General features: G+C 38.1%; 3 protein-coding genes and 1 long non-coding RNA gene across 9 annotated transcripts in view; 3 read left to right on the top strand and 1 right to left on the bottom strand.

The window, feature by feature from the left end:
- gpsm1b (G protein signaling modulator 1b) overlaps positions 1 to 4,900 on the top strand; it is an 88,961-nt gene extending 84,061 nt beyond the window's left edge. For all 4 annotated transcript variants that reach the window (XM_062031042.1, XM_062031041.1, XM_062031040.1 and 1 more), the window contains 2 exons: positions 1,420 to 1,613; positions 3,428 to 4,900. In XM_062031042.1, coding sequence (XP_061887026.1) covers positions 1,420 to 1,613; positions 3,428 to 3,631 — 398 coding nt within the window. In that variant the 3' untranslated portion in view covers positions 3,632 to 4,900. The remainder of the gene's footprint in view (positions 1 to 1,419; positions 1,614 to 3,427) is intronic.
- Positions 1,511 to 26,145, bottom strand: LOC133638438 (uncharacterized). The gene is made up of 8 exons (XR_009823626.1): positions 25,899 to 26,145; positions 25,668 to 25,818; positions 11,691 to 11,810; positions 5,904 to 6,001; positions 5,750 to 5,834; positions 5,638 to 5,676; positions 5,389 to 5,436; positions 1,511 to 5,323 (listed from the first exon to the last, which is right to left on the bottom strand). It is a non-coding gene; the product is annotated as an uncharacterized LOC133638438 (long non-coding RNA).
- Positions 5,200 to 17,096, top strand: ak1 (adenylate kinase 1). 3 transcript variants are annotated; one of them, XM_062031046.1, is made up of 7 exons: positions 5,200 to 5,340; positions 10,989 to 11,026; positions 11,505 to 11,540; positions 11,626 to 11,789; positions 15,239 to 15,355; positions 15,425 to 15,616; positions 15,692 to 17,096. In XM_062031046.1, the coding sequence occupies exons 2-7, from the start codon at positions 11,020 to 11,022 to the stop codon at positions 15,755 to 15,757; spliced, it is 582 nt and encodes a 193-aa protein (XP_061887030.1). In that variant the 5' UTR covers positions 5,200 to 5,340; positions 10,989 to 11,019; the 3' UTR covers positions 15,758 to 17,096. The 3 variants fall into 3 exon arrangements, with proteins under 3 accessions (XP_061887030.1, XP_061887031.1, XP_061887029.1); XM_062031047.1 differs by lacking the exon at positions 5,200 to 5,340 and having other exon boundaries at positions 10,793 to 11,026; XM_062031045.1 differs by lacking the exons at positions 5,200 to 5,340; positions 10,989 to 11,026 and adding an exon at positions 11,035 to 11,435.
- The window catches only part of eng (endoglin), a 108,949-nt gene continuing 108,427 nt past the window's right edge, over positions 25,687 to 26,208 (top strand). Inside the window, exon 1 of the mRNA XM_062031043.1 lies at positions 25,687 to 25,844. The gene's annotated coding sequence lies outside the window, so the exon portion shown is untranslated. The remainder of the gene's footprint in view (positions 25,845 to 26,208) is intronic.

The following is a 26,208-nucleotide window of genomic DNA, read 5'->3' as shown; positions in this document are numbered from 1 at the left end:
ACATCATATCAAAAGATGATTTTTAGTTTTTATTCTAATTAGGGTCCAATAAGCCCAAATAGCAAAGAGAAATAAAAAAGCATGTAAACAAACAGCTTGGGCCTTAAGAGACTAAATGACAAAATACAGATATGTGCGTACTCACAGAAAAGATTCCTTGAAAGTGCAGTCAAATTTCCACATTCTTTGGATTGATACGCTTGCGCAGATGTATGGAATGCATGAATTCCAATGTGGAGCACGTCTCGCCAGAACACTGGCAGCACATGTGAGTTACAAGTTAATTATCATGTTGCTGGTGGTGTCCTGATCCAGGACTAAATGAGTGCCACCAACACTGGAAAGCCTTGGTTCATTGAGGCATTCCAACATGTACTGTGACTAGAGATGTCCGATAATGGCTTTTTTGCCGATATCTGATATTGCGATAGTGTCCAACTCTTAATTACCGATACCGATATATACAGTCGTGGAATTAACACATTATTATGCCTAATTTTGTTGTGATGCCCCGCTGGATGCATTAAACAATGTAACAAGGTTTTCCAAAATAAATCAACTCAAGTTATGGAAAAAAATGCCAACATGGCACTGCCATATTTATTATTGAAGTCACAAAGTGCATTATTTTTTTTAACATGCCTCAAAATAGCAGCTTGGAATTTGGGACATGCTCTCCCTGAGAGAGCACGAGGAGGTTGAGGTGGTGGGGTATGGGGTAGCGGGGGGTGTATATTGTAGCGTCCCGGAAGAGTTAGTGCTGCAAGGGGTTCTGGGTATTTGTTTTGTTGTGTTTATGTTGTGTTATGGTGCGGATGTTCTCCCGAAATGTGTTTGTCATTCTTGTTTGGTGTGGGTTCACAGTGTGGCGCATATTTGTAACAGTGTTAAAGTTGTTTATACGGTCACTCTCACCTGTATGGCTGTTGACCAATTATGCCTTGCATTCACTTGTGTGTGAAAAGCCGTAGATATTATGTGATTGGGTCGGCACGCAAAGGCAGTGCCTTTAAGGTTTATTGGCGCTCTGTACTGCTCCCTACGTCCGTGTACACACCGGCTTTTTAAATAGTCATACATTTAACTTTTTGAAACCGATAGCGATAATTTCCGATATAACATTTTAAAGCATTTATCGGCCGATAATATCGTCAGTCCGATATTATCGGACATCCCTAACTGTGACCATTTTGAAGCAGACCCTCCACGCTGTTGCGAGACCTGGCCGCTTGTCAGTTTACCAGCTAAGGAGCCTAAACACGCCTCCAAGTTTCATTATTATAGTATGGTTCCTTGAGAAGATTGAATAAAAATGGTGTCTGAAATGTGCGAGGTGTACTCACTTTTGTGAGATACTGTACTGCTGCGTTCATTCAAAAGGAAGTTACTCAGATGTTTTTCATGTTGCAAACCCCACAGTTACGACTTCCCCCCAGACGGAGGAGCTGTTCGACTTGATCGCCAGCTCTCAGAGTCGCCGCCTGGACGACCAGCGCGTCAGCGTGGGAAATCTTCCGGGTCTCAGGATCACCCAGAACAACCTGGGCCACCTGGTGGGTGAAGGCGATCAAGAGCCCAGCGACGACTTCTTCAACATGCTCATCAAGTGCCAGGTAATAACGCGGTGGACTAAAGTACTGGGACACGTTAAAATGGTAGAAAATTCCCTTTTGCAAAATGCTTGCTCAATTAGATCTGTTCTAGTTCATCAAGACGTGTTTGATGAGGTTAGGTTAGGTTACTTTATTAGTACCCGAAGGTAAACTTGTTTTGCAGCCAGCAAGATCAGGTCATCCATTTAAACATACAGAGAAAGGAACATCTTAGATATGCAATACAAAGACCTACCACATAACAAGCATCACAAACATTGCCAAGATCACAAAATAGTACATGTACTCAAAGTTCCCCTTAAAAAGGATAAAACATGTAAAATCCAAATCAGATAAGATTTGGGACAAGCCAGAATAAAAGAATAAATTGCACTAAAATAAATATAGGCAAAGAGGTACTTCTGTGATGGCAGCTGGGACAAAACTACATCTGTACCGTTTTATTTGGACTAAAAACCTCCGTCCAAATGGGAGAAGCTGCAAATGGCTGTGTAGGTAGTGATACATCAGTTAAAGTGGAGGAAGCTATCCTCACTACTTGGTTCTTGTAGAGGGCGGTTTGATGAGGTCAAAGGTCAGGGGTCTTCACACATTGTTCTCCACCAGATGCATCCAAGCATGCCTGCTGTTATGGGACTTGGCTTTGTGCAGGGGCTTTTTTAGTCGTTCTCAGGGGTGTCCAAGCTACAGCCTGGGGGGAATTTGTGGCTTGGAGCACATTGTCGAAATAAAATCAAACAAAAACAAACCAAATTTACCGTGTGAACTTGTGTGATTAATCACAAAAATGTATCGTGTTAACCATGTATTAATGCAGATTAATCAGGCAAAACACCACACATGCTCTTTGAGGGTGAGCTGAAAGGTGGAGTGGGTTGTTACACGGTCTGCAAAGATGAGTGAGGGGACTCTGACTGTGACAAGTAGTGCTTGAAAACACACCCAGTGGGACTGAATTTAATACCACGTTTTGAGTGAATACATTCTATAAATGTAGTAAAACATTTTATTTAAATTGTGTTTAACATTCTGACAGTAAAATTGCTTTTGCGTCAACATATTGAAATATTTTTTTGAAGTTACAGTGGGTACGGAAAGTATTTAGACCCTTTTAAATCTTTCACTCTTGTTGCAATGCAGCCATTTCTCAAAATCAAAAATTAAGTTAATTTTTATTTCTCATGAATGTACACTCGGCACCCCATATTGACGATAGAAAAAACCCAGATCTGTAGAAATTTTAGCAAATGTATTAAAAAAAACAACAGAAAAATCACATGTCGATAAGTATTAAGAGCCTTTGCTTAATACTTTGTTGATGCCCATTTGGCAGCAATTACAGCCTCAAGGCTTTTTGAATACGATGCCACAAGCTGGGCCACCTACAATATCTTTGAGCAGTTTCGCACATTCCTCTTTGCAGCACTTCTTAAACTCCATTAGATTGGATGGGAAGTGTTGGTTTTCATCCAGGATGTCTCTGTACATCTCTGCATTTATCTTTCCCTCTATCCAGGATTCTGGGAGATGCAGTTTATTTACAGACATGCCACTCACAAAGTTTTCGTTTGATACCGTCACAGCATTATTAATAACATTTTGAAACTGCAGTATCTACCACGTTGCATCATATATATATATATGTGTGTATTTATACATATTTGGCCCTTGGTGGAAAAAGTTTGGACACCCCTGGTCTATGTACTGGTTGTCCTTGTGGTGAATTGTAGGAAGCACACACAAGTTGAATGATTCATATGCTAATTTCATATTGTGACATTTGCCCTTGCTATGTTTGAACATGTGTGACTTAGTCCTCTCGGATCGACGATCAGCGGTGCTCCCCGCCAGAAGCAGGACCCCACGCTCCCACGGTGCCTGACGAAGACTTCTTTAGCCTAATTCAGAGAGTGCAGGCCAAGCGTATGGATGAGCAGCGCGTTCAGCTCTCCGCCGACGAGCAGGACAGCCCGGAAGAATCTGCCGACCTCGAGCCACCGGGCGGTTTCCCCAGCTAGGATGCGGTGCAGCGGTTACCAAAACGACAATAACAGGGCGGTGCACTTGCAAAAAAAAAATGTGTGGGACAGGTGGTGGTGCCATGTCAAATTCTTAATGAAATATGTGTAAATATAACAGAATACATGCAGCAGTTTTGCACGGTCGTGAGGGGATTTGTCAAAATTTGATTGCTGTCACTAACAAAATAACATCTGATGCCTTAATCAGCATTTTTTTCTCCCCAGACTCGAGATTGTATTTGTAGAAGCACACCAACAGTATCGTTTAAACATTCTTAACTTCTAAGATTAATTTAATTCTAGTCAGAGAAATCAATGATTTGCACTGAAAGATATATATATATATATATATATATATATATATATATGTATCTATAGATATATATATAAATTATTATTTATCTACAGTAGGTTTTTTTCCCTTAAAAGTGCTTACACACATGCCAAATCTTTCAGGCTTATAGACATTTTTTAAAAATTATTGCTGCTGTAAGCATTCGTACAAGACTGGTGTTCCTGGTGTTCAGTGACAGTATGCGGCTAACGCTATTCAGTGTTAAGTCAAAAATGCCTAGCTTAAAAACTTGAAAGCACTTGCTGTATATTTAAGTGCATAATGAAATCCCCTGACAAAAAAACTATCCGCTCAAAGCTGCTTCCTTAGTATTATTCGAGTACAGTATTGAACTTATGAAATATTAGCCCTTGTGGTTAAAGCCCTGTATTACATTGTGCAGTTTCATTATCCCCCCCTTCCCCACACCACTATATTAGTATTTACAATAATAGTAATAATTATATTGCAGGGAATAGAAGTCTTAAAGCTACATTTTTGTGAGATAATTCAGTAAAGATGACCATGAGAATCACACAAGTTGCTGAGAGTTTTTGGTCAGCTAAACAGCAGCAAGGAGATTTTTAACTGGGAGTAATGTGAAAATTTGTTCTATGGTACGAAAATGTTAAAAATTACAAGCTGGTTTCTTTTATCTTTTGTTTGGTTTTTCTAAACAAAGGTCATGCATACCTCATTTTTGTACCTCAGAATACAATATAGTGCAAGTCTTTGGACAACATTGGGAGCTGCAGTTATTCTGTGAATTAACATTTTTATTTTTAGAAAAAAGTACCCGCTGTGCTTGTATTTGTCACTGCCGTAATTTGTACATAATATATAAATCTATTTTGTATTTATGTTCCATTTGGGGGAGGCGATCAAGTTCCCCATACGTTAAATAAAATGTTTGAGGTTTATTATGACCACCACTTTGTTGCGTTTCTATTGCAGTGCCTGATGTTTTCTCGCAATATGCAACTTGACAAAACCCGGATTGTGAAACATTTTATCTACATTGTCCCTGCGCTGTTATTGCACCACCTCCATAGCCTTTATTCACCTCATATTATCTCCGATTAAGTAAGAATAGATTTTCTAAATACTAAATACTCAAAGACTGCTGCTACTTTTAGACATCCCGTCTCTAATTTCACCTATCCATCCTCAGCCTCTCCTCCCCTCCCCTCCTTATCTGCTCTGGTGCCCTCTTACCCAGAATGCAGCGCAGGCTCAGCCAGGCTATAAAAAGGCATAGCGTGGGGGAGGGAGGGCTGCCGTTCAGCAGGAACCGCGCACGACTCTCGCTTGTGGGGATAACCAAGGGACGGCGGCCAGCCCCTCGCTCTGAGAATCTGGAGACACAGGACAGGTCAGTATGGAGGAGGATAGAGGGGGTGCCTTCATCTCCAAGTCATACAGAGGGGAGGTGCAGGCGGCATAAACAAGAAGGCAGGGTTGGCATCGTCTGTCTCAGAGAGAATGCAGGATGGAGGAACACGAAGGCATGGTTGACATCCATGGTAAGAGCAGCGGTACAAGCACCAGCAAGGAAAAGACGTCGACGTTAAGAAGGCAGCATTGACTCATTTTGATGTCACAGTGTTGGAGAATGCATGAGTCTGTGCAGATGTGAATATGTTGCTCAGCTTGTTTCATTATGACATACTTGAACTACAGGTCCTGGTAAAGGTAGACAGGATGGTGCCTGAAAGAAAAGGTGCAGATATGAAGATGTCTAAGGTCTCTCTCAAAGTGTCAGAAGAGAAGGCAGGATTGACCTTTGTTTCAGAGGGAGAAGAGGTCCGGTCAGGGAAATGAAGGCAAGGTTGACTTCAACTTAATACAACAGGGAGAAGGCGCAGACTGGAAAAAGAAGGCATGAGGGGAAAACCAAGTATGGGCCAAAGGGTGGAGGTGAAGGCACCTCTTTACTTTGTTTTTGGGTCACGAAGGAGAAAACTGCAGGTTGACTTTAGCTCCAGAAAGAAGAGGTGCAGTCAGGGAGATGAAGCCAGCTTGGACTTCTTCAACTTTGATGGAGAAAGTGGAGAATTTACTTCAATTTTGGCCACAGAAGCAATGCAGTAGAATTTTACTGCATGCCAAATAACAAAAGTACAATGAAGGCAGGGTAGACTTCAGCTGTGGGTCATAGAGTGGTAGTGAAGGCAAAATTGACTTTTCATTTGTATGTCCCAGAAAGGAAAAGACAGGTATGACTTTGGATGTAAAGAAAGGCTGTATCGTTAGGACAATGAAGGCAAAATTGACTTCAACTCTGCATGCTATGGTCTGTTTGGATGTACCCTAAAAACATTAGTACTCCAGTTATACTATAGAAGTGTATATGTGTATATATATATATATATATATATATATATATATATATATATATATATATATATATATATATATATATATATATATATATATATATATATATATATATATATATATATATATATATATATATATATATATATATATATATATATATATATATATATATATATATATTAGGGCTGCAACTAACAACTAATTTGATAATCGATTAATCTGTCGATTATTACTTCGATTAATCGATGAATAATCGGATAAAAGAGAAACTACATTTCTATCCTTTCCAGTATTTTATTGGAAAAAAACCAGCATACTGGCACCATACTTATTTTGATTATTGTTTCTTAGCTGTTTGTAAATGTTGCAGTTTATAAATAAAGGTTTAAAAATAAAAACATTAAATTAAAAAAGAGCCTCTGCGCATATCCAACGAATCGATGACTAAATTAATCGCCAACTATTTTGATAATCGATTTTAATCGATTAGTTGTTGCAGCCCTAATATATATATATATATATATATATATATATATATATATATATATATATAATGCATTAGTTATGCTGCCGTCAGTTCTCCTCTTTCGCAATCAATCATGTCCATCCATTAAAGGCCATTTTAGCTCTTTTGTCCCATGCAACCCTCACTAATGCTCATTAAGAGCAGCAGCTTTATCGACCCCTGGCAGCATTGAAGGAATTCAGGCTGCATGCTCTGACTTCATCTCCCGTTCACAAACAACACCACCCACTATGCGCTGACGTCAAACGGGTCCTCCATTCTCCCACTTAAAGGGCCACTTCGTAGTAACAGGCTTGTGCACAAGGAGAATGCACCACTTTGCCTTTATGTGCCTTCGTAGTCCATGAACGCCTCACTCTTTGGACACACTATCCCCCCCGACACTTGACAGCTGTGGGGGCTTTTTTTAGCGGGTTAAAAAATAGGAATAAGACAGAATAAGGTGGGTGAGGCGCATGGTTGACTCTTTAAGCATGCCCATAATAAAATGTACACTATGTTCTGTTTCTGTCTTCACTATTACATTTTTTTTTTGGTCCTGAATGAAATCGGTATTGCACGACAGTAGAAGTTGAACTCCATATAGGTCATGTTCACCAATAGGCTTCGTGCTGACTCAGCTAACGATGACCTTTAAGAGCACCAGGCATAAAAGTGGACACCTTAAACCAGTGCTCCTCAATCATTACTTGTTACGCCCCACTCTCCGCCGTGACTATAAAGTAGTATCATTTGTCTTTATAATTGTTATTGCTAAGTAACTGGTTGTTAGTAAGTACACTTCTGCAGAAACATTGTATCCTTATTAACATTAATTTACCATGAATTGATTAACGTGGACCCCGACTTAAACAAGTTGAAAAACTTATTCGGGTGCTACCATTTAGTGGTCAATTGTACTGTGCAATCTACTAATAAAAATTTCAATCAATCAATCAAAGAAAACAAAAAAAGACGAAATAAATATAGATCAACTTACAAGAAAGAATAACTACTTACATTGGTATTTAGTCTGTAGCAGAAAATATTTAAAGTGCATCAATTTGCCTGAAATTATTTTAAAAAATTAAATTCGATAAACATTTTCCATTCTTCCATTTACCGCTTGTCCCTTTCGGGGGGTTCTGCCCCCCGCGATCCCGAATAAACATTTGACCAAATTAAAATGTTATGTAAACTATAACAGTTTTAGACTGACTTGAGCATTTATAAACTGAAAAATAAAGTTAAATAAACTAAATAATACATTCAAATTAAATCGGCAATAATAACTCAGGAGCACAACATTTTAAAACACACAAAGCAAAAATCAGTAACAATTTGTGATGATTATTTGTTTTCATAAACAAAAACGAAGTCGGGAATAATGGCTACAATGAACATGTTTTGCAGTGCACAGCTTTTCCAACTGGGATTTGAAGCATCATTATTGTAAATAATTCAATGTATATACCGTATTTTTCGGACTATAAGTCGCAGTTTTTTTCATAGTTTGGCCGGGGGTGCGACTTGTACTCAGGAGCGACTTATGTGTGAAATTATTAACACATTACCGTAAAATATCAAATATTATTTAGCTCATTCACGTAAGAGACTAGACGTATAAGATTTCATGGGATTTAGCGATTAGGAGTGACAGATTGTTTGGTAAACGTATAGCATGTTCTATATGTTATAGTTATTTGAATGACTCTTACCATAATATGTTACGTTAACATACCAGGCACGTTCTCAGTTGGTTATTTATGCCTCATATCACGTACACTTATTCAGCCTGTTGTTCACTATTTATTTATTTTAAATTGCCTTTCAAATGTATATTCTTGGTGTTGGGTTTTATCAAATAAATGTCCCCAAAAAATGCGACTTATACTCCAGTGCGACTTATGTTTTTTTCCTTCTCTATTATGCATTTTCGGCCGGTGCGACTTATACTCCGAAAAATACGGTACTCGATGATTAACTTGTGTGATGACTGTATTATGATGATAGTATATATTTGTACCATGAATTGATTAACGTGGACCCCGACTTAAACAAGTTGAAAAACTTATTTGGGTGTTACCATTTAGTGGTCAATTGTACGGAATATGTACTGTACTGTACAACCTACTAATAAAAGTTTCAATCAATCAATCAATGATACTGTTTGATACTAGCACCCCCCTTCTGAAGAGGACTGATTTAAACTAACACCAGCAGCCATTAACTCAAACTTCAACCTCAGCAATATAAACTTACTGATTTTCATATTGAAATCAGCAATATTACATGGATGCATATGAAAAAGTGCAATCCATTTATCTGTACCTCTATATCTGCACCTTATTGCTCTCTTTGTCCTGCACTACAACGAGCTAATGCAACGAAATGTCCTTCTTATCTGTACTGTAAAGTTCAATTTTGAATGACAATAAAAGGAAGTCCAAGTCTAATTATATTTGAGCGCCTCCTAATATCTTTAACAATGTCTTTTACAGTCAATCAATCAACTACCCGATGACATCATCAGGATTTTTTCTGCTTGCTTACAATAGTTCGCCAATATTGACAACTTTTCTTAAATGTATTTTCATATGATACAATTATATAATAATATAGAGTGAATGTGAATACATGGGGTTGTTTAAAAGGTCTGACTGGGAAGGATTGTACTAGGGATGTGCGTATCGATCCTGTGGTATCGATATATCGATACTCACACGCTACTCATTTGGCATCACTTTTCTGAAAAAAGTATCGATATAAACCAAAAAACGGCGTGTGGGGGGTGCAAGCATCACTTTCAGATGTTTTTGATGACTTACTTAACTTACTATGTGCTGGGACACCCCTGTACCTGGCAGAGTATAGAGCTGGCCCAGTCACGTGACAGGAGACAGCGAATGAGCGTCGTTAACGTGCAACACACACACAGCCAGCCGACAGCGATGCAGGCAGGCATATCCAGTGTTGTCCATTTGTTGACTTAAAACAGGCATTGTTTTTTGTTTTTTTTTTAGTAATGTTTACTGAATATTTTTGTGTGGAGTTTGCATGTTCTCCCCGTGACTGCGTGGGTTCCCTCCGGGTACTCCGGCTTCCTCCCACCTCCAAAGACATGCACCTGGGGATAGGTTGATTGGCAACACTAAATTGGCCCTAGTGTGTGAATGTTGTCTGTCTATCTGTGTTGGCCCTGCGATGAGGTGGCGAATTGTCCAGGGTGTACCCCGCCTTCCGTCCGATTGTAGCTCAGATAGGCTCCAGCGCCCCCCGCGACCCCGAAGGGAATAAGCGGTAGATAATGGATGGATGTTTAAATGATTATCCTAAATTCAAATAATTTCCACACAGGGGAATTCACTGTTAGTTGAAAATTGCTTGAGTATTTAAAACAAGATAAGAAAGAGATACAATTTGGAGATTCTTCATCTTTGCATTACAGTTTTATTTTTTTCCAAGAAAATCTTGAATATATGATTGAATGTGATTTTGGTTTTAATCTGTGACATGATTTCTTACATTTCGAAAACATTAGCCTATTTCATATTTCATTAATTGCTAATTATATCACAAACTTTAAAAAATAACTGCAGCTTCTTGCAATTCGGATTTGACTGTTAATTGGAAAACCCTAATATTTAATTATTATTATATATAATATATAGTTATTATTATATATAATATTTAATTTATTTTTCATATTTGTTATTTATTTTAATTGTACTTTTATTATATAATGACCATAATACATGTGGTATAAATGGTCTGTATTTGTCTTGTGATTTGTCTTAAATAATAACAATAGTAATAATATTTTTGACTAACAAAAAATTGCCAATAAGAAATTATTGGTATCGGTATCGATGAAAATGCAAGAAAAAGTATCTGTATCGTATCGAATCCTAAAAGTGTGGTATCGCCCATCCCTAGATTGTACTCGTCAACCAAACTATGTCCCGCCTTCTTCCTCATACTTTAAGTTTATGTCCCGCCTTCTTCCTCATACTTAAGTTTACAAGCAATAACAGGAAACTAATGAACTCGCTGTTAATTGTGATTAATTGACGCACTGCTACAGTCAATTAATGTTCTTGCTTATAAACCTGGACGATACGCGCCGCTGTTCCAGAAGAATTAACACGTTTATCATCTTTTTGTGTGTCTTTTAGCTGAAGGAGAGCACGCAGCGAACGCAACAAAATGGCAGGTACGTAACAGGGGCAATTAAAAACCACTTATTCAACACAAAGTGTACGATTTTATGAGGCGTAAACACGTCAGTATGCGCTTTTTAAGAAGTGGATGAGTTGACACAGAAAGGGCTGTTCGCATACTTGGAACACTGCTGCCCTCTTCTGCCCGTTTGGGGGATTGCAACAGCGGCAAGGCGTCACATTTATTGCAATATTTTTAATGAACACGTCCTGATATATTCACCTTAACGAAAAATATAGCCAAATGTAATGAATGTATATTTTTTGAAAATACAGTGGTTATTTATTTGTTGACCTGGTTGTTGCCATGGTAACACTGTTGTAGTAGTAATAGCAATGTCAAGCAGCTAAAAGCAGCAATGGGGAACACATGCACTTCTTGGGACACTACCTCACCACACGGTTTGTAACAATCCTTGTCTTTTTGTCTGTTATCACACTTATTTGTATCTTTCTTTTATCTATTTCCAGACAAGATTAAAGATGCTAAAATTATCTTTGTGGTTGGTGAGTACACGCACACGATCATGAACATCATTTAGCAGTAACCCCCCACAGCTCATGGATGAATAACATTCATTTCATTCTCCAGGTGGTCCCGGTTCCGGTAAGGGCACCCAGTGTGAGAGGGTGGTGGCCAAGTACGGCTACACCCACCTGTCGTCGGGGGATCTGCTCCGCGCCGAGGTCAACTCAGGCTCGGAGAGGGGCAAGCATCTTCAGGCCATCATGCAGAGGGGAGAGCTGGTGCCGCTGGTAAAAGGATCATCCTCCACACTGATGAAAACACACACAAAATTGCAATTTTTAGACGCATTTTGCAGCCTGATAATGTGAAACACACTGAAATAAGGGAAAAGCTGCCTTTAATGTTGATGGCGTTGCAACAAAGACAACTATTGTGAATATACACTATATTGCCAAAAGTATTTGGCCACCCATCCAAATGATCAGAATCAGGTGTCCTAATCACTTGGCCCGGCCACAGGTGTATACAATCAAGAACGTAGGCATGGAGACTGTTTCTACAAACATTTGTGAAAGAATGGGCCGCTCTCAGGAGCTCAGTGATTTCCAGCGTGGAACTGTCATAGGATGCCACCTGTGCAACAAATCCGGTCGTGAAATTTCCTCGCTCCTAAATATTCCAAAGTCAACTGTAGGATTTATTATAAGAAAATGGAAAAGTTTGGGAACAACAGCAACTCAGCCACAAAGTGGTAGGCCACGTAAAGTGACAGAGAGGAGTCAGCGGATGCTGAAGTGCATAGTGCGAATAATTACTGCAGTCAGTTACTACAGAGCTCCAAACTTCATGTGAACTTCCAATTAGCCCACGTACAGTACGCAGAGAGCTTCATGGAATGGGTTTCCATGGCCGAGCAACTGCATCTTAGCCATATATCACCAAATCCAATGCAAAGCGTCAGATGCAGTGGTGTAAAGCAGTGGTCCCCAACCACCGGGCCGCGGCCCGATTGGCCGCACAAGAAATTTCAAAAAAAATTAAATGTTTTTTTTATTTTTTATTAAATAAACATAAAAAACACAATATATACATTATATATCAATATAGATCAATACAGTCTGCAGGGATACAGTCCGTAAGCACACATGATTGTATTTCTTTATGAAAAAAAAAAAAAAAACGTTTTTTTTTTTTAAATTTCACGGTACATTTCGGACTGCATTGTGCCGAGTGTGAAATTTGGTGGAGGAGGAATTAAGGTGTGGGGTTGTTTTTCAGGAGTTGGGCTTGGCCCCTTAGTTCCAGTGAAAGGAACTTTGAATGCTCCAGGATACCAAAACATTTTGGACAATTCCATGCTCCCAACCTTGTGTGAACAGTTTGCAACAAGCCCCTTCCTCTTCCAACTTGACAGTGCACCAGTGCACAAAGCAAGGTTCATAAAGACATGGATGACAGAGTCTGGTGTGGATGAACTTGACTGGCCTGCACAGAGTCTTGACCTGAACCCGATAGAACACCTTTGGGATGAATTAGAACGGAGACTGAGAGCCAGGCGTTCTCGACCAACATCAGTGTGTGACCTCACCAATGCAGTTTTGGAAGAATGGTTGAAAATTCCTATAAACACACTCTGCAACCTTGTGGACAGCCTTCCCAGAAGAGTTGAAGCTGTAATAGCTGCAAAAGGTGGACCGACATCATATTGAACCCTATGGGTTAGGAATGGGATGGCATTTCAAGTTCATATGTGAGTCAAGGCAGGAGGACAAATACTTTTGGCAATATAGTGCATGTTACACTGCTGTACGCCAACGTCAAATTTTATAAGCTCACATGTACACACCAATATAATGGCGTCTAAGTGGAGGGTTAAGTGGGGAAGTGGTACCTGAGCCGCTAGGCGTTGGTAAATGTTGAGGATTTAAATATGTTAGGTATATAAAAACGATGTCACAAATGTTAAAAAAAATAAATATAGCTGTGAAAGTTCAATAATAAGGTTGCTTGAATCTAATTAAGAATGTCTAACTACCTACTCTTACATTATCAAAAATACAAAATGGTTTGTTCCACCTAGATAGCAAACCTAACTTCGAACACTTCACTCAACACAGACGCCATAACGTCATTAATCGCCCATAACTGTGGTGCCTTCAAAGACCCTCAAGTAAAGTTAGAAACAGGCGACACTAGGTTTTAAAGACGAAGGGAAGCGTAACTTCTAGGAGATGCACTACTAATAATAATATTTTCTTCATGCTACCTAAGAAAACCTACTATGGCCTGGAAGTGCAAAACACTTTCAAATTTCATGAAACAAATTACAATTATAAAAAAAACAAAAAACAAATTGACATTGTAAAGTTTTTTCTCTGTTTTTAATTTGTTTTCTGAAATTGTAAAGTGTTAAATATTTTTTTTATTTTGTTTTCTGTCATTGTAAGTTGTTTTTTGGAATTTGAAAGTGTTTTGCACTTCCAGGCCACCGTAGATCCTGACTAGATTTATAATCATATTTAAGTGAATGACAGGTTAGAGCACTGGTTCTTAACCTGGGTTCGATCGAACCCTATGGGTTCGGTGAGTCGGCCTCAGGGGTTCGGTAGAGCCTCCACCGCAGAGGTCAGGACACACCCGACTCATCGTGTAAATAAAAACTTTTCCCTATCGGCGTCTTATGGATACCCCCAAACAATGTTCCCTCTAATTTTCCATATGCGTGAGCAAACGCAAAAACTCCTTGAGCATTCAGTGGAGCACATGTGAGCGACGTCAGACGTGCACGCTGTGGCCACACCTGTCCCAAACCTGACTAAATAACAAGTTAAATGTTTTATTATTATAATCAAATGACAGCAGTCAAGTGTTTTGGCCCACTTACAATGACAATAACAAAACATTTTGTTTTTTATGAGCTGTGTACTAGTATTGTATGTCTGGGTGGGGGTCCTGCTTTGGAAATAATTTGTACCCCTTTCAGATATCGCATTTAGTTCCCACTAAAACATTCGCATGTTGCACAATGAGATGTAAACATGGGATCATGTGTACATTCCTGTAACTTTCTGTTTGTAAAATATACCTTTATTAGTATTTATTTAATATAATAACATCATGTCATGATTCATATTTAAAAATTAAGATTAAATTAAGAAAAAAAAAAAGTTTTTCTCTAAAGAAGGGTTCGGTGAATGCGCATATGTAACTGGTGGGGTTCGGTACCTCCAACAAGGTTAAGAACCTATTCTAACCACTTGTTGAATCTGTTGGCACTTTTTTTTCTAAACTAACAAATATTTAGGGAGGTTTATTTAGACATGTTCTAGTTTTGATACCTTAATCCCATCTTTAAAAAGTCAAAAACCTAATTAAGGTTATGTTTTTAAAAGGTGGTTTCGATCAAATCCATGTAATTAGTTTTTTCGTGTACATACACATATCAAGTGTGTGTGTATGGGGCAACAATATTTGTTTTAGGGTGGCATAGGTGGATAGGAGTTTTGTGTATGGGGGCTCAAAATTTGGTGCTATGTCCCTGGGCATCGCCAACTTGTGGCCTGGCATGCGTTTTACAGGATGTTGCCCCATAAACATACCCTTTATATTTATTCTTATCTATCCTATTATTTTTTTATCTCACCTATCATAATACGTTTATTGTCGAACATAACCTGTTTTTCTGCGATTGGTTTGGATTTATTACACTGAGTAAAGTGTTGGTTTGTGTGTTCAGGACACCGTCTTGGACATGATTAAGGACGCCATGATCGCCAAGGCAAGTGTCTCCAAAGGCTTTCTCATCGACGGCTACCCCCGTGAGGTAAAGCAGGGCGAGGAGTTCGAAAAGAAGGTAAAATCTTTTTTTTGGGGTAGTGCGCTTTATGACCACATTTGAGTGACATATTCTATGTGTCCACAGATCGGCAAACCCTGCCTGCTGCTGTACGTGGACGCCAGAGCCGAGACCATGGTCAAGAGGCTTCTGAAACGCGGCGAGACCAGCGGCCGTTCAGACGACAACGAGGAGACCATCAAGAAACGTCTGGATCTCTACTACAAAGCCACCGAGCCCGTCATCGCCTTCTACGAGAAACGCGGCATCGTCAGAAAGGTGAGTGAAAAACTCCCAATTCCTAAATTGTTATGAACCGCTTTGATGTCGTCATCGTCATCTTGCCCCACCCAGGTCGACTCTGAGCTTCCCGTGGAGGAGGTCTTCAACCAGGTCTCCAAAGCTATTGATGCCTTGTAACAATACCACACTGAGAACAGCTGGGTTAAGTAGAGTTGTCAGCTGACAACGTGAACAACTACAACGCGCTACAATAAAACCAAACAGCCATAAACGATGCCGGAATTCCAAATGAAGAAAATTAAGGCAAATGTTTTAAAATTCTTGCAAATTTAATTAAATGATGCTTGCTGACTTCATTTTATTATACTTTGGGCATCATTTTTGCCCAGTCCTCAAGACATTAAAAAAATGTCAAAATTGATGATCTAATCCAGGGGTCGGGAACCTTTTTGGCTGAGAGAGCCATGAAAGCCAAATATTTTAAAATGCATATCCGTGAGAGCCATATAATATTTTTTAAGTCTGAATACAACTAAATGCGTGCATTTTTAAGTAAGACCAACATTTTTAGAGTATAATAAGTCTGTTAATCTTTTTAATAACATTGTTATTCTGAAGCTAACCAATAATAATTAAAATACTTCTTACCATTAATGCGACTTCTTGAACAGGTGCGGTAAAAAAAACATATGGATGGATTAAAAATGCATGAGAATGTTTTATATTTTGAACGTTATTTTTAACACTGTGTTTACCAGCGGAATTATTCATTACTTATCGTGTTAAGCAATGTCAGTTAAGATTTATCTGAGAGCCAGACGCAGTCATCAAAAGAGCCACATCTGGCTCGAGAGCCATAGGTTCCCTACCCCTGATCCAATCTAAACTACACTAATAAAATGTCAACAAGCACATTTCTAAAACTGCTTGTTTTTGGAAGTTGTTTTGACTGGGAAATTGAGGAAAATGCTCCCCATTTTAACAAAAGTAAACCTGAATGAAAAGACGGCAAACACTTCAGGATTCTGGAAGTAGTTTTTACCTCATCTTTTTGTCTAAAAATGGTTGCAGTTTTAACAAAAGTAAACATGAAAGATCAGCACAAACTATTGGAAGTTGTTTTTTGCGTTGTGTCTAAGAAATGGAAGTGACAAAACACGAGGAACATATCGAAACATTCTCAATCATTTTAGCAAAAGTAAACAACTGAAATGCAAAATTTTAGTAATCTAGTTTTCAGCTTCTTTTATGTGTCATAAGGGTCATTAACTAAACATAACGTGCCTCTAATCCAGCAGTAAAAAATAAGGTCATAGTGTAATCTGACATTGCAGCATCACAACATCTGTTTGTTGATATATATAAATGTTTACCATTTTGTGCCAACTACATGAACATTGTACTTATTTATTTTCCTTCGGCAAAGACTGCTCCTTGCAACCTTGTCCAAAAGCACATTCACTTATGTAAATAAAGGTGCAAAAAAGACTGCATTCTAATAAAGAGAACCTATCTAAGTGTATGATTCTTCTATTGGACACCCCGGCTTTATATTTAGATTATTTGACAACATGATCCGGAAACAGGAAGTGCTCCTCTTCAGAGACACAATACACGGTGTGTGTTACCACAGCTTTTTCCTCAGTTCATTGCACGCGTCAGCAGGTATCCGGACTATCCTCCAAGGAGAGAAAGGGGGGCTAACAGGAAAATAGGCATAAGCACTTCCACAAAGTCATCTTAATGTGTGGAATGCTGCTCTTTCACTAATAAAAGGCGAGCAAACAAAGAAGAGGCTGTGCACTAAATCACGTACACATACACATGAGACAATGAAAGAGGAAACGTAGCGCGTGCCTGTCACACCGCATACAGGACAGACACATTAAGGCCCAAACTGTTAAACTGGGAATACATTTTGAATTCCTTCACTGTTAAACTGGCAATACATTTTGTAATTCCTTTAGCTCCCCCCTGTGGCAGGAAGTCAAACTACTAGATGCGAAATAACCACCTGCATCACATGTTAAATATATTCTTGGAAATGTAGTTTTAGCCATTTTAAAACTAAATTTACATTATGTAGTTTTTAGCTATATTTAAACTAGATTTACATAGAACTGAAATGAACTAGTCCAGGGGTTCTTAAGCTTTTTGACCAAGGGGCCCAACTTTTGCACTACAGAGGGGGCTGGAACCCACTCAAATATTAACATTGATAACTAATCCAACTCTTGATTGCAATTATATACAATATATGTAGCTAACCTTCTTACAGTTGAACAAGAAAAACTATCCAATGATAGGAAAGCATGTGTTAGACACAAATATTATCAGGCTATAAGGTCAGGCTGATTACAAAAATAAAGATTAATCAAATATACAGCAAAAGAAGAGACTCAAACACTGATGAAAAATACATTTACTGTACCATATTTTCCGCACTATAAATCGCACCGGATTATAAGGCGCACCTTCAATGAATGGTCTATTATAAACTTTGTTCATATATAAGGCGCACCGCATTATGAGGCGCATAGAATAGACACTACAGTAGAGGCTGGGGTTACGTTATGCATCCTGTAGTTGCGAGACCTGTTGTGGCTCAATATTGGTCCATATATAAGGCGCACCGGATTATAAGGCGCACTGTCAGCTTTTGAGAAAATTGGAGGTTTTTAGGTGCGCCTTATAGTGCAGAAAATACGGTACATACAATTACGCAGTGCTAAAATGAATCAATTCTAGCTAAATAAAATGTATATATGTATGTTTCTTAAACTGTCAATAAAATGTAAGCGCAAATGAAAATATAGCTTCACTACTTTAATCACAATTTTTGCACTTAGGAATGTTCTGACTTTAGCTACAGGTTTCTGTTTGTTTGACATTGTCATTACAAGAGCTGTAAAATGTATTTAAAACTGAATAATGCTGAGGTCCATATGGACCACATGAGATTTTAGTGGCACTAAGGGACGCTCATGGCCCAACAATGGTGAAGAAACACTATTAGTCTACAATACATTATTTTAGAAATAATGGATAATTTCTTGCACACACACAGCAGGACATTTTATTTATCTACCTTATTGTTGAAATTGTTCAACTTAACATTTTTTTTTTATTGACATCCAGCATCAGACATGCATATCCATTACATCATATTCACATAAATCATATCTATTGTCTGCCCTAAATGTCAAAATATTTTATTTATTTAAGAGATACACCAAGCTCTACAGGATATTTTCAAACGTGAAATACCCCTCGAAAGTAAAACTTTGTTTTTTGGACATGTACCTCAGGATTGGCTGAAGAAAGATAAACACTTAATGAATATCCTACTGGTGGCTTGTAAAACGACCATTACTAGGAAATGGATATCCCAGTAGAGCCCAACTTTGAAGCAATGGATGGAAACAACAATGGACATATATAAAATGGAGAAGATAACTGCCTTTATTAATTATAAATTGGAGAAATTAACTTCATACTGGGAAAATTGGGTCAACTATGTCACGCCCCATAAACCTGACTTTAATTTTTCGAATTAGTGATTGTACTGCAAAAAAAAGAAAAAGAAAAAAGGATTACTAATATATACCTATATGTGTATATGTATACATATGTATATATATATATATATCTACTCTGCTCCGGGGTGGACCGCTAGCCTGTCCATCAGATGGGGACATCTCTACGCTGCTGACCCGTCTCCACTCGGGATGGTTCCCGCTGGCCCCACCATGGACTGGACTTTCGCTGATGTGTTGGACTTTCACAATATTATATCAGACCCACTCGACACCGAGGATGTCGTTGTGGCTTGTACAGCCCTTTGAGACACTAGTGATTTAGGGCTATATAAATAAACATTGATTGATTGATTGATTGATATATATATATATATATATATATATATATACTTAACATTTTTTTTATACATTTTCTACTTTGACATTTTTTTTAAATGAATACCTTTAAACATTGATTAAACTACATTTAATCAAATTCTTTTTTTTCATATAACAGCCATGCATTTTAAAAACATTTAAATTATTTTCCACCTTTTATATAGACATTTTCACCCACTGTTTTTATTGTTAGTTTTCACTGCTTGCAAAACATTATATCTGTCATTATTTGAAATACCTGTATATTAATACTGTAGTGCTATTGTAATTCAAATGGGATAAAATACCACATTTAGAAAATATTTTCATTCCTTGACATGAATGTAAAAAATATAATTTTGTATTGTTCTACTAGACAGAATTAAAATAGTTTTGCTGAAGCATACTTTATCATATAATTATTTTACTACATCATAGGATTACACAGCTACCATGCAAGTTCGCCCCCTTGTGGCTGCAAGGTGGCTGTGATGACATCAGCAATAACTGGGTTGACGTGCTGCCATGACACCACTGCCTTTGTCAACATACAAGAAACCGAATCAAATCTCATTAAATTGTGAGCCAACAGTTATTTCTTAGTTTTCTGAGGCTATGCGTCAGATGTTCCCTTGGAGTACGATAAGGAAACCAGTCAGCTGGCTCCTCATGCGCTTGGCGGTACCACAGAGACCCGGTGGCACCGTGCGGGAACCAACGTCAAGCTGCGATGAAAGATGATGGCCGATTGTTTCCTGTTATTGAAATACGGGGTGGGGCGTTGGGCAGAGGGGGAGCCTTGAGGGCTGAAATAAAACAGTTCGGCCAACTGAGCATGTGCTAAACATCACATTTAGTAGTCTTTCAACCCATTAGTCCATTAAACCCAGGAGGGGATTAAGAGTTTCATCCAATTTAAATGCTGATTTCCTCCTTAATTAAGGCCGCTACAAACAATGTTTGATTACAAGCTTATTACAAACTCCTTTAGTATTTTCAGAAGCAGGCTTTGGAGGTTTTTGAAAGATGTTTATTAAGTATCCCTAAACTGCAAGGAAATGTCAAATGATATCTTCAGTTTAACTAAATCTTTAGCTTAATACAAGTGTTTTTGGAAGATGTTTTTGGGTAACCGTTAGGAAACGTATAAAAAGGTCTGTTTTTTAATACGGTGTTTACCTGGTTGACCCAAGTTATTTGGAAGTTGTTTTTTATACCTCTTAAGAAACTAAAGGACATGTCTAAAAATGTCTGTGTTTTAGTAAAAGTATACTTTGATCCAGTTATTAAGAAGTTGTTTTAGCATAATTCTTAATAAGAGTAAAGAAAAATGTCTAAAGATGTCCACATTTTTAACGAAAGAAGAAAACCTGAATAAAGTGTCCAAAAAAATGTAGTATCCACACATTGGGCCAAAGTATTTTACAAGTCATTTTTGTATAATCCTTTAAAATGCTCACAATTTTAACAAAACTTTCCCCTTGTGATAATGAGGCCAATATATCAAGACCCACACTTTGACCCATAAGCAAACCCTAAGACATTTAAGAAAAATGTTTAAAAAAAGAAAGAAACGCTTGTAATTTTAACACAAGTAAATAACCCAAATGGAAAAGTCTGCAAATACTTCAAATATCTGCGCTTTGACCCTGGTTTCTTTGAAACATGTTTCAAAATGCTGGCAATCTTATGAAAAGTAAACAACCCTATAATGAAAAGTCAGCAAACACTTTAGGATCCCTACTTTGACCCAAGTTTTTTTTTTAGTCATGTTTGAGCAATCCCTTACAAATTTAAGAAAAATGTCTAAACATGCTTGTAGTTTACAGCCTTGAAAGTCATTTTTGCATAATTCTTAAGAAATGAAGGAACATGTCTAAAAACGCTTGTAATTTTAACAAAAGTAAATAACCCAAATAGAAAAGTCTGCAAACACTTCAAATATCTGCGCTTTGACCCTGGTTTCTTTGTGTTACTTTTGAGCAATTTGAAAAAGAAATATAAGGAACATGTCTCAAAATGCTTGCAATCTTATGAAAAGTAAACAACCCTATAATGAAAAGTCAGCAAACACTTTAGGATCCCTACTTTGACCCAAATTTTTTTGGGGTCATGTTTGAGCAATCCCTTACAAATTTAAGAAAAATGTCTAAACATGCTTGTAGTTTACAGCCTTGAAAGTCATTTTTGCATAATTCTTAAGAAATGCAGGAACATGTCTAAAAATGCTTGCAATTTTATGAAAAGTAAACAACCTTAATGAAAAGTCAGCAAAAAACTTTAGGGTCCGTGCTATGATGCGAGTTTCTTTTGAGTCATGTTTGAGCAATTCCTTACAAATTCAAGGAAAATGTCAAAAAATGCATACCATTTATTTGAAAAGTAAACAACTCTACTGAAAAGTCAGCAAACACTTTAGAATCCGTACTTTGACCCAGGTTTTTTTTGGAGTCATGTTTGAGCAATCCTTTCAAATTTAGGGAAAATGACTAAAAAGGCTTGTATTTTACAACCCCAGTGAAAAGTTAGCTAACACTTTAGGATCTGTACTTTGATGATTTTTTCTTTGAGTGATGTTTAATTGATTTTAAGAAAATGTCTAAAAATGCTTACAAATCCATCAAAAGTCAACAACCCTAATGAAAAGTCAGCAAACACTTTAGTATCTGTACTTTTGACATGAGTTTCTTTTGTGTCGTGTTTGAACAATCCACTACAAACTTAAGGAACATGTCTAAAAATTCTTACAACTACAACAAAATAAAACCTAACCCAAACAAAAGGTGACCAACCACCAAAGGATGCGCACTTTGACCTGAGTTTTCAGAATTTTCCTGAGGGTAGGCATTTTTCATCATTGGCACATTTCTCACTTGGGAATATAGGCCGCAAAAACCAAATAAAAACATAGCGTTTGTCCTCAACTGGTGAGAAAAAAATAGACAGGGTACAGATGTAGACATAACATCCTCTCTGAACACAAAGCTGAACACACTCACACAGGAGTCATCCTCTCAAACACAAAGTCCATTGACAATACGCTGTTGGAAACCTAACAAAGAATTCCGAAGCTGCAGTTTCAGAAAACCTTACTTTTGAACAAGAACTGGATGCTGTTTATGCTTACTCCTTGTACTGAATATGTATGGACGACGATAAAAATGCATGGCGAGGAGGATTTTACTTTAGCTTAGCATTAACAGAAGATGGTGAGGTTAAACGTTTTAGACACCTTTTTGGGCTTATATGTGCCAAAAGGGATAAGCGGTAGAAAATGGATGCATGGATGGATGTGCCACACACTTAAAGCCATGAATAAAGTGCCGTTAACTATAGCTCAATGCTATTTAAATAGTTTCATATTCCGTGTCCCACACTTGAAGCTATACTGGATGTGGTGAACGTTTGTCATGTATTGTGTGTGCTGTTAGAATCATGCTGAATGCTAATCAAATAGTTTTATTATATTTCGTTAGCATCACACTAAATTGTAGGTGTCAAACTTAAGGCCACAGGGCCAGATTTAGCCTGTCACATCATATTATGTGGCCCGCAACGGCTGGAAATAATATGCATCAATAAAGTACCTTATCTTTTCTTACTAAATGTATTTGTTTGTTCCATTTTGACCAACAAAAATACACGTAAAAAATATATATGTACTGCATACATTTTAAACAGTAATATTGTCTAATATTGCAACGATTATTATATTACCATACTTTCTAAACAATTGTTTCTGTCCAAATTAAAATAAATACTTAAATATTTGCTTTACTTATGATTTCAAAGCAAGTTATCCATTAAAAAGTAACCATGATGATAGATTTTACAGTAAAAATGTAGGGTGTTTTTCACACCATATATACATCCATCCATTTACTACCGCTTGTCCCTTTCGGGGTCGCTGGAGCCTATCCCAGCTGCATTCGGGCGAAAGGCGGGGTACACACTGGACAAGTCGCCAGCTCATCGCAGGGCCAATATTACTGTACAGTATATTGAAAAAACTATACCACTGTTTTTTTACAGTAAAATTCTGATGACTGAGCTTCAATTTTTTTACTGTACAATGTACGGTTGTTGTTTTTATGGTGTATTACTCTAAATGGAAAAACGGTACCACAGTTTTTTTTCCACAGTAAAAAACTGGAAGCTCAGTTGCCAGTACATGCAATATGTTGTAAAAACACCGTCCATTTTACAGTATAATTCTGGTGACTGAGTTGCCAGTTTACTGTAAAATCTCCAAATGTTTTTACAGTGTACGTAAAAATATATTGCATAGGCAAATTCGTATCTAATTCGCTATTTCAAGCGGCCCTCCGAGGGCATTAGTATCTGCAATGTCGCCCTCAATCAAAACGAGTTTAACCCTCCTGCACTAAATGTTAATCAAGTTTTAGTATGTGTTGTTAGTTCCATGCAAAATGCTAATCAAATTGTTCTATTCATGTGTGTCCCACATGTAAAGCCATGTAACGGAGGTGGTTTACGTGAAGTTTATTGCGTCTTTAAAATCATGCTAGCTGCTCGTCAAGCTGCTTTATTACACATTGGATCATGCTAAATGCTAATCAATTACAGTTCGGTCGTTTATGTGTTGTTAGCGTCATGCTACATCCTAATTAGGTATTTTCATTACATGTAAATCATGCTACAGGCTAATCAAGTAGTTTCATTGAGTGTCATTATCATTATGTTAGATTATAGTTTTTTTTAATTTTAATTACTTATTCTTAAATTATAAAATATGTGGGGAATGACACAACAGACTCCCTTCTTGTATCTCATGGACACACACCTTTTGTTGTTGACTTTGGACTGACTAGCGACTGCGCGACACCAAGGCCGCGGAACAGAGACACGCTGCAGGCTTACAAACACACACACACACACATCCACAAAAAAATATACGCCACACACACATACCGCACCCCCCATCCAACGCCCTTGACGCAAATCAGCGACTCATCAGCGTTCCTGTTCTGTAACCCTGTACACTGTTTGTTTGTCTAATCTTGAACGGGTTTGTGCTGAAAACAAAGTTTCGTTGTACTTGTGCAATGACGATAAAGACCTACCTACCTACCTTCAAGACTTAGGAAAAGAAAAGTTAGCATTTAGCATGTACGCAACAGCTATGTCATCATCGGCGGCCAACGAACGAGTATGACGATCCTCCAGATAAGGGTGTATCCCTTTATGGAGGATGCCTGTGCGTGATTTTGTTTTACGTGGGGATACTGGTGCACAGTCACCACACGATCCTTGACAGAATCAGGTCAAGGTCCAGTGGCATGGAGTCCAAGACGACTGGGGATCCTTTTCTGCTGCAGCCTTCTTCCGCAATCGCAGCCGTTGTGGTAGTTCTGAAATCTATCGTCTTCCGCCTGCTCCGCCGTTGAGGTTTTCACCATATCCCTGGCTAGGGGGCAATCAGGTACTAGGCCTTTGCCAAGGGCCACCTTGGGTAACAGTAGTAAAGGGGTTAAACTCCTAGTGCCCCAAGACCCCATAGAGGAGCCTCCACTGCCCGATGCACTTTAACATCATGCCCAGGACACAGCTATGTACTTGGTAAAGGACAGTTAGCATTTTTGCATAATACATAACTGTTAAGTTAAAGTTAAAGTACCAATGATTGTCACACACACACTAAGTGTGATGAAATTTATCCTCTGCATTTGACCCATCCCCTTGTTCACCCCCTGGGAGGTGAGGGGAATCATTTTTGGTGATTACAGTGAAAACAGTCATGTACATGCTAAATAACGTGTAGCATTAAGCATGTACATACGAGTTATGTAATTGCTAAAGGACGGTAGCATTTAGGACGTACATAAAGAAATGTTAACATTTAGCATTGCATATAACTGCCGTATACTAAATGCTAACCGTCCTTTAATAATCATATACCTTAAAAATTATCAACAACTGGACTTCAGGAGCATTTAAAGACGTTATAAATACATGACTTGGTGTGGAAAAATTGTGTTTCAAGCAAAAAATAGATGCTAGTGCTAATAAAGTATTGCTAACCTATTTAAAAATTGGCGACTGCTGCGATGACTTAGTAGTGAAAAGTTTCCACTTTACGCTATAAAATTAGTTAGTTTAAACCACTCTATTGTTGGTTTTGGCGACTAAAGATGTGAGAGACACATTTGAGCTTGTATTAGCATACTTACAGGGGCTTGTTAGTCTGTCGGGGGCGTAGTTTAGTCCAAGTGCACCGCCCAGACGAGGAGAGTCCAAAGTTGGGAGAAGTCCTCCTCGGTCCCGCCGCTGAATGAATCTGCATCCTCGCTCTATGTGTGGACTAAACCTTCAACCGCCTCCCTACCATCCAAACACATTTTTTAAAGGTATGTTTAACGTCAACATTTCCCTCTTTAACAACTTTTATCATTTATACTTACGAGTTTATTGCATACTATATCAATACACACCCCACTCATTTAGGCTGGTTGTTTTGGAATAGTCGAACTCTATCGGCACTTTCGCCACATTTTCACTTCACTCTAATCAGTTTCTTTTTTTCCTCACTTGACGGGAACAGTCCGTCTCCTCCTTATCTGATGCAAGCATTGTGATTTTATTTTAAGAATAAAAAAAAAAACATGCTGTGGTGCTTCCTGAAAGAGTGCCAGAAAGTGGCCAGTAGATTGTGTTGAAAATGTCAGGTGACTGTGGAACTATTTTTTTGGCAGGAATATAAGCAACAGTGTT

Source organism: Entelurus aequoreus, linkage group LG21, assembly GCF_033978785.1.
Source record: "Entelurus aequoreus isolate RoL-2023_Sb linkage group LG21, RoL_Eaeq_v1.1, whole genome shotgun sequence".
In the NCBI taxonomy this organism is placed as follows: domain Eukaryota; kingdom Metazoa; phylum Chordata; class Actinopteri; order Syngnathiformes; family Syngnathidae; genus Entelurus; species Entelurus aequoreus.
The sequence above is the reverse complement of the archived record's forward strand: the minus strand, read 5'-3'. Positions and strand labels throughout refer to the sequence as shown.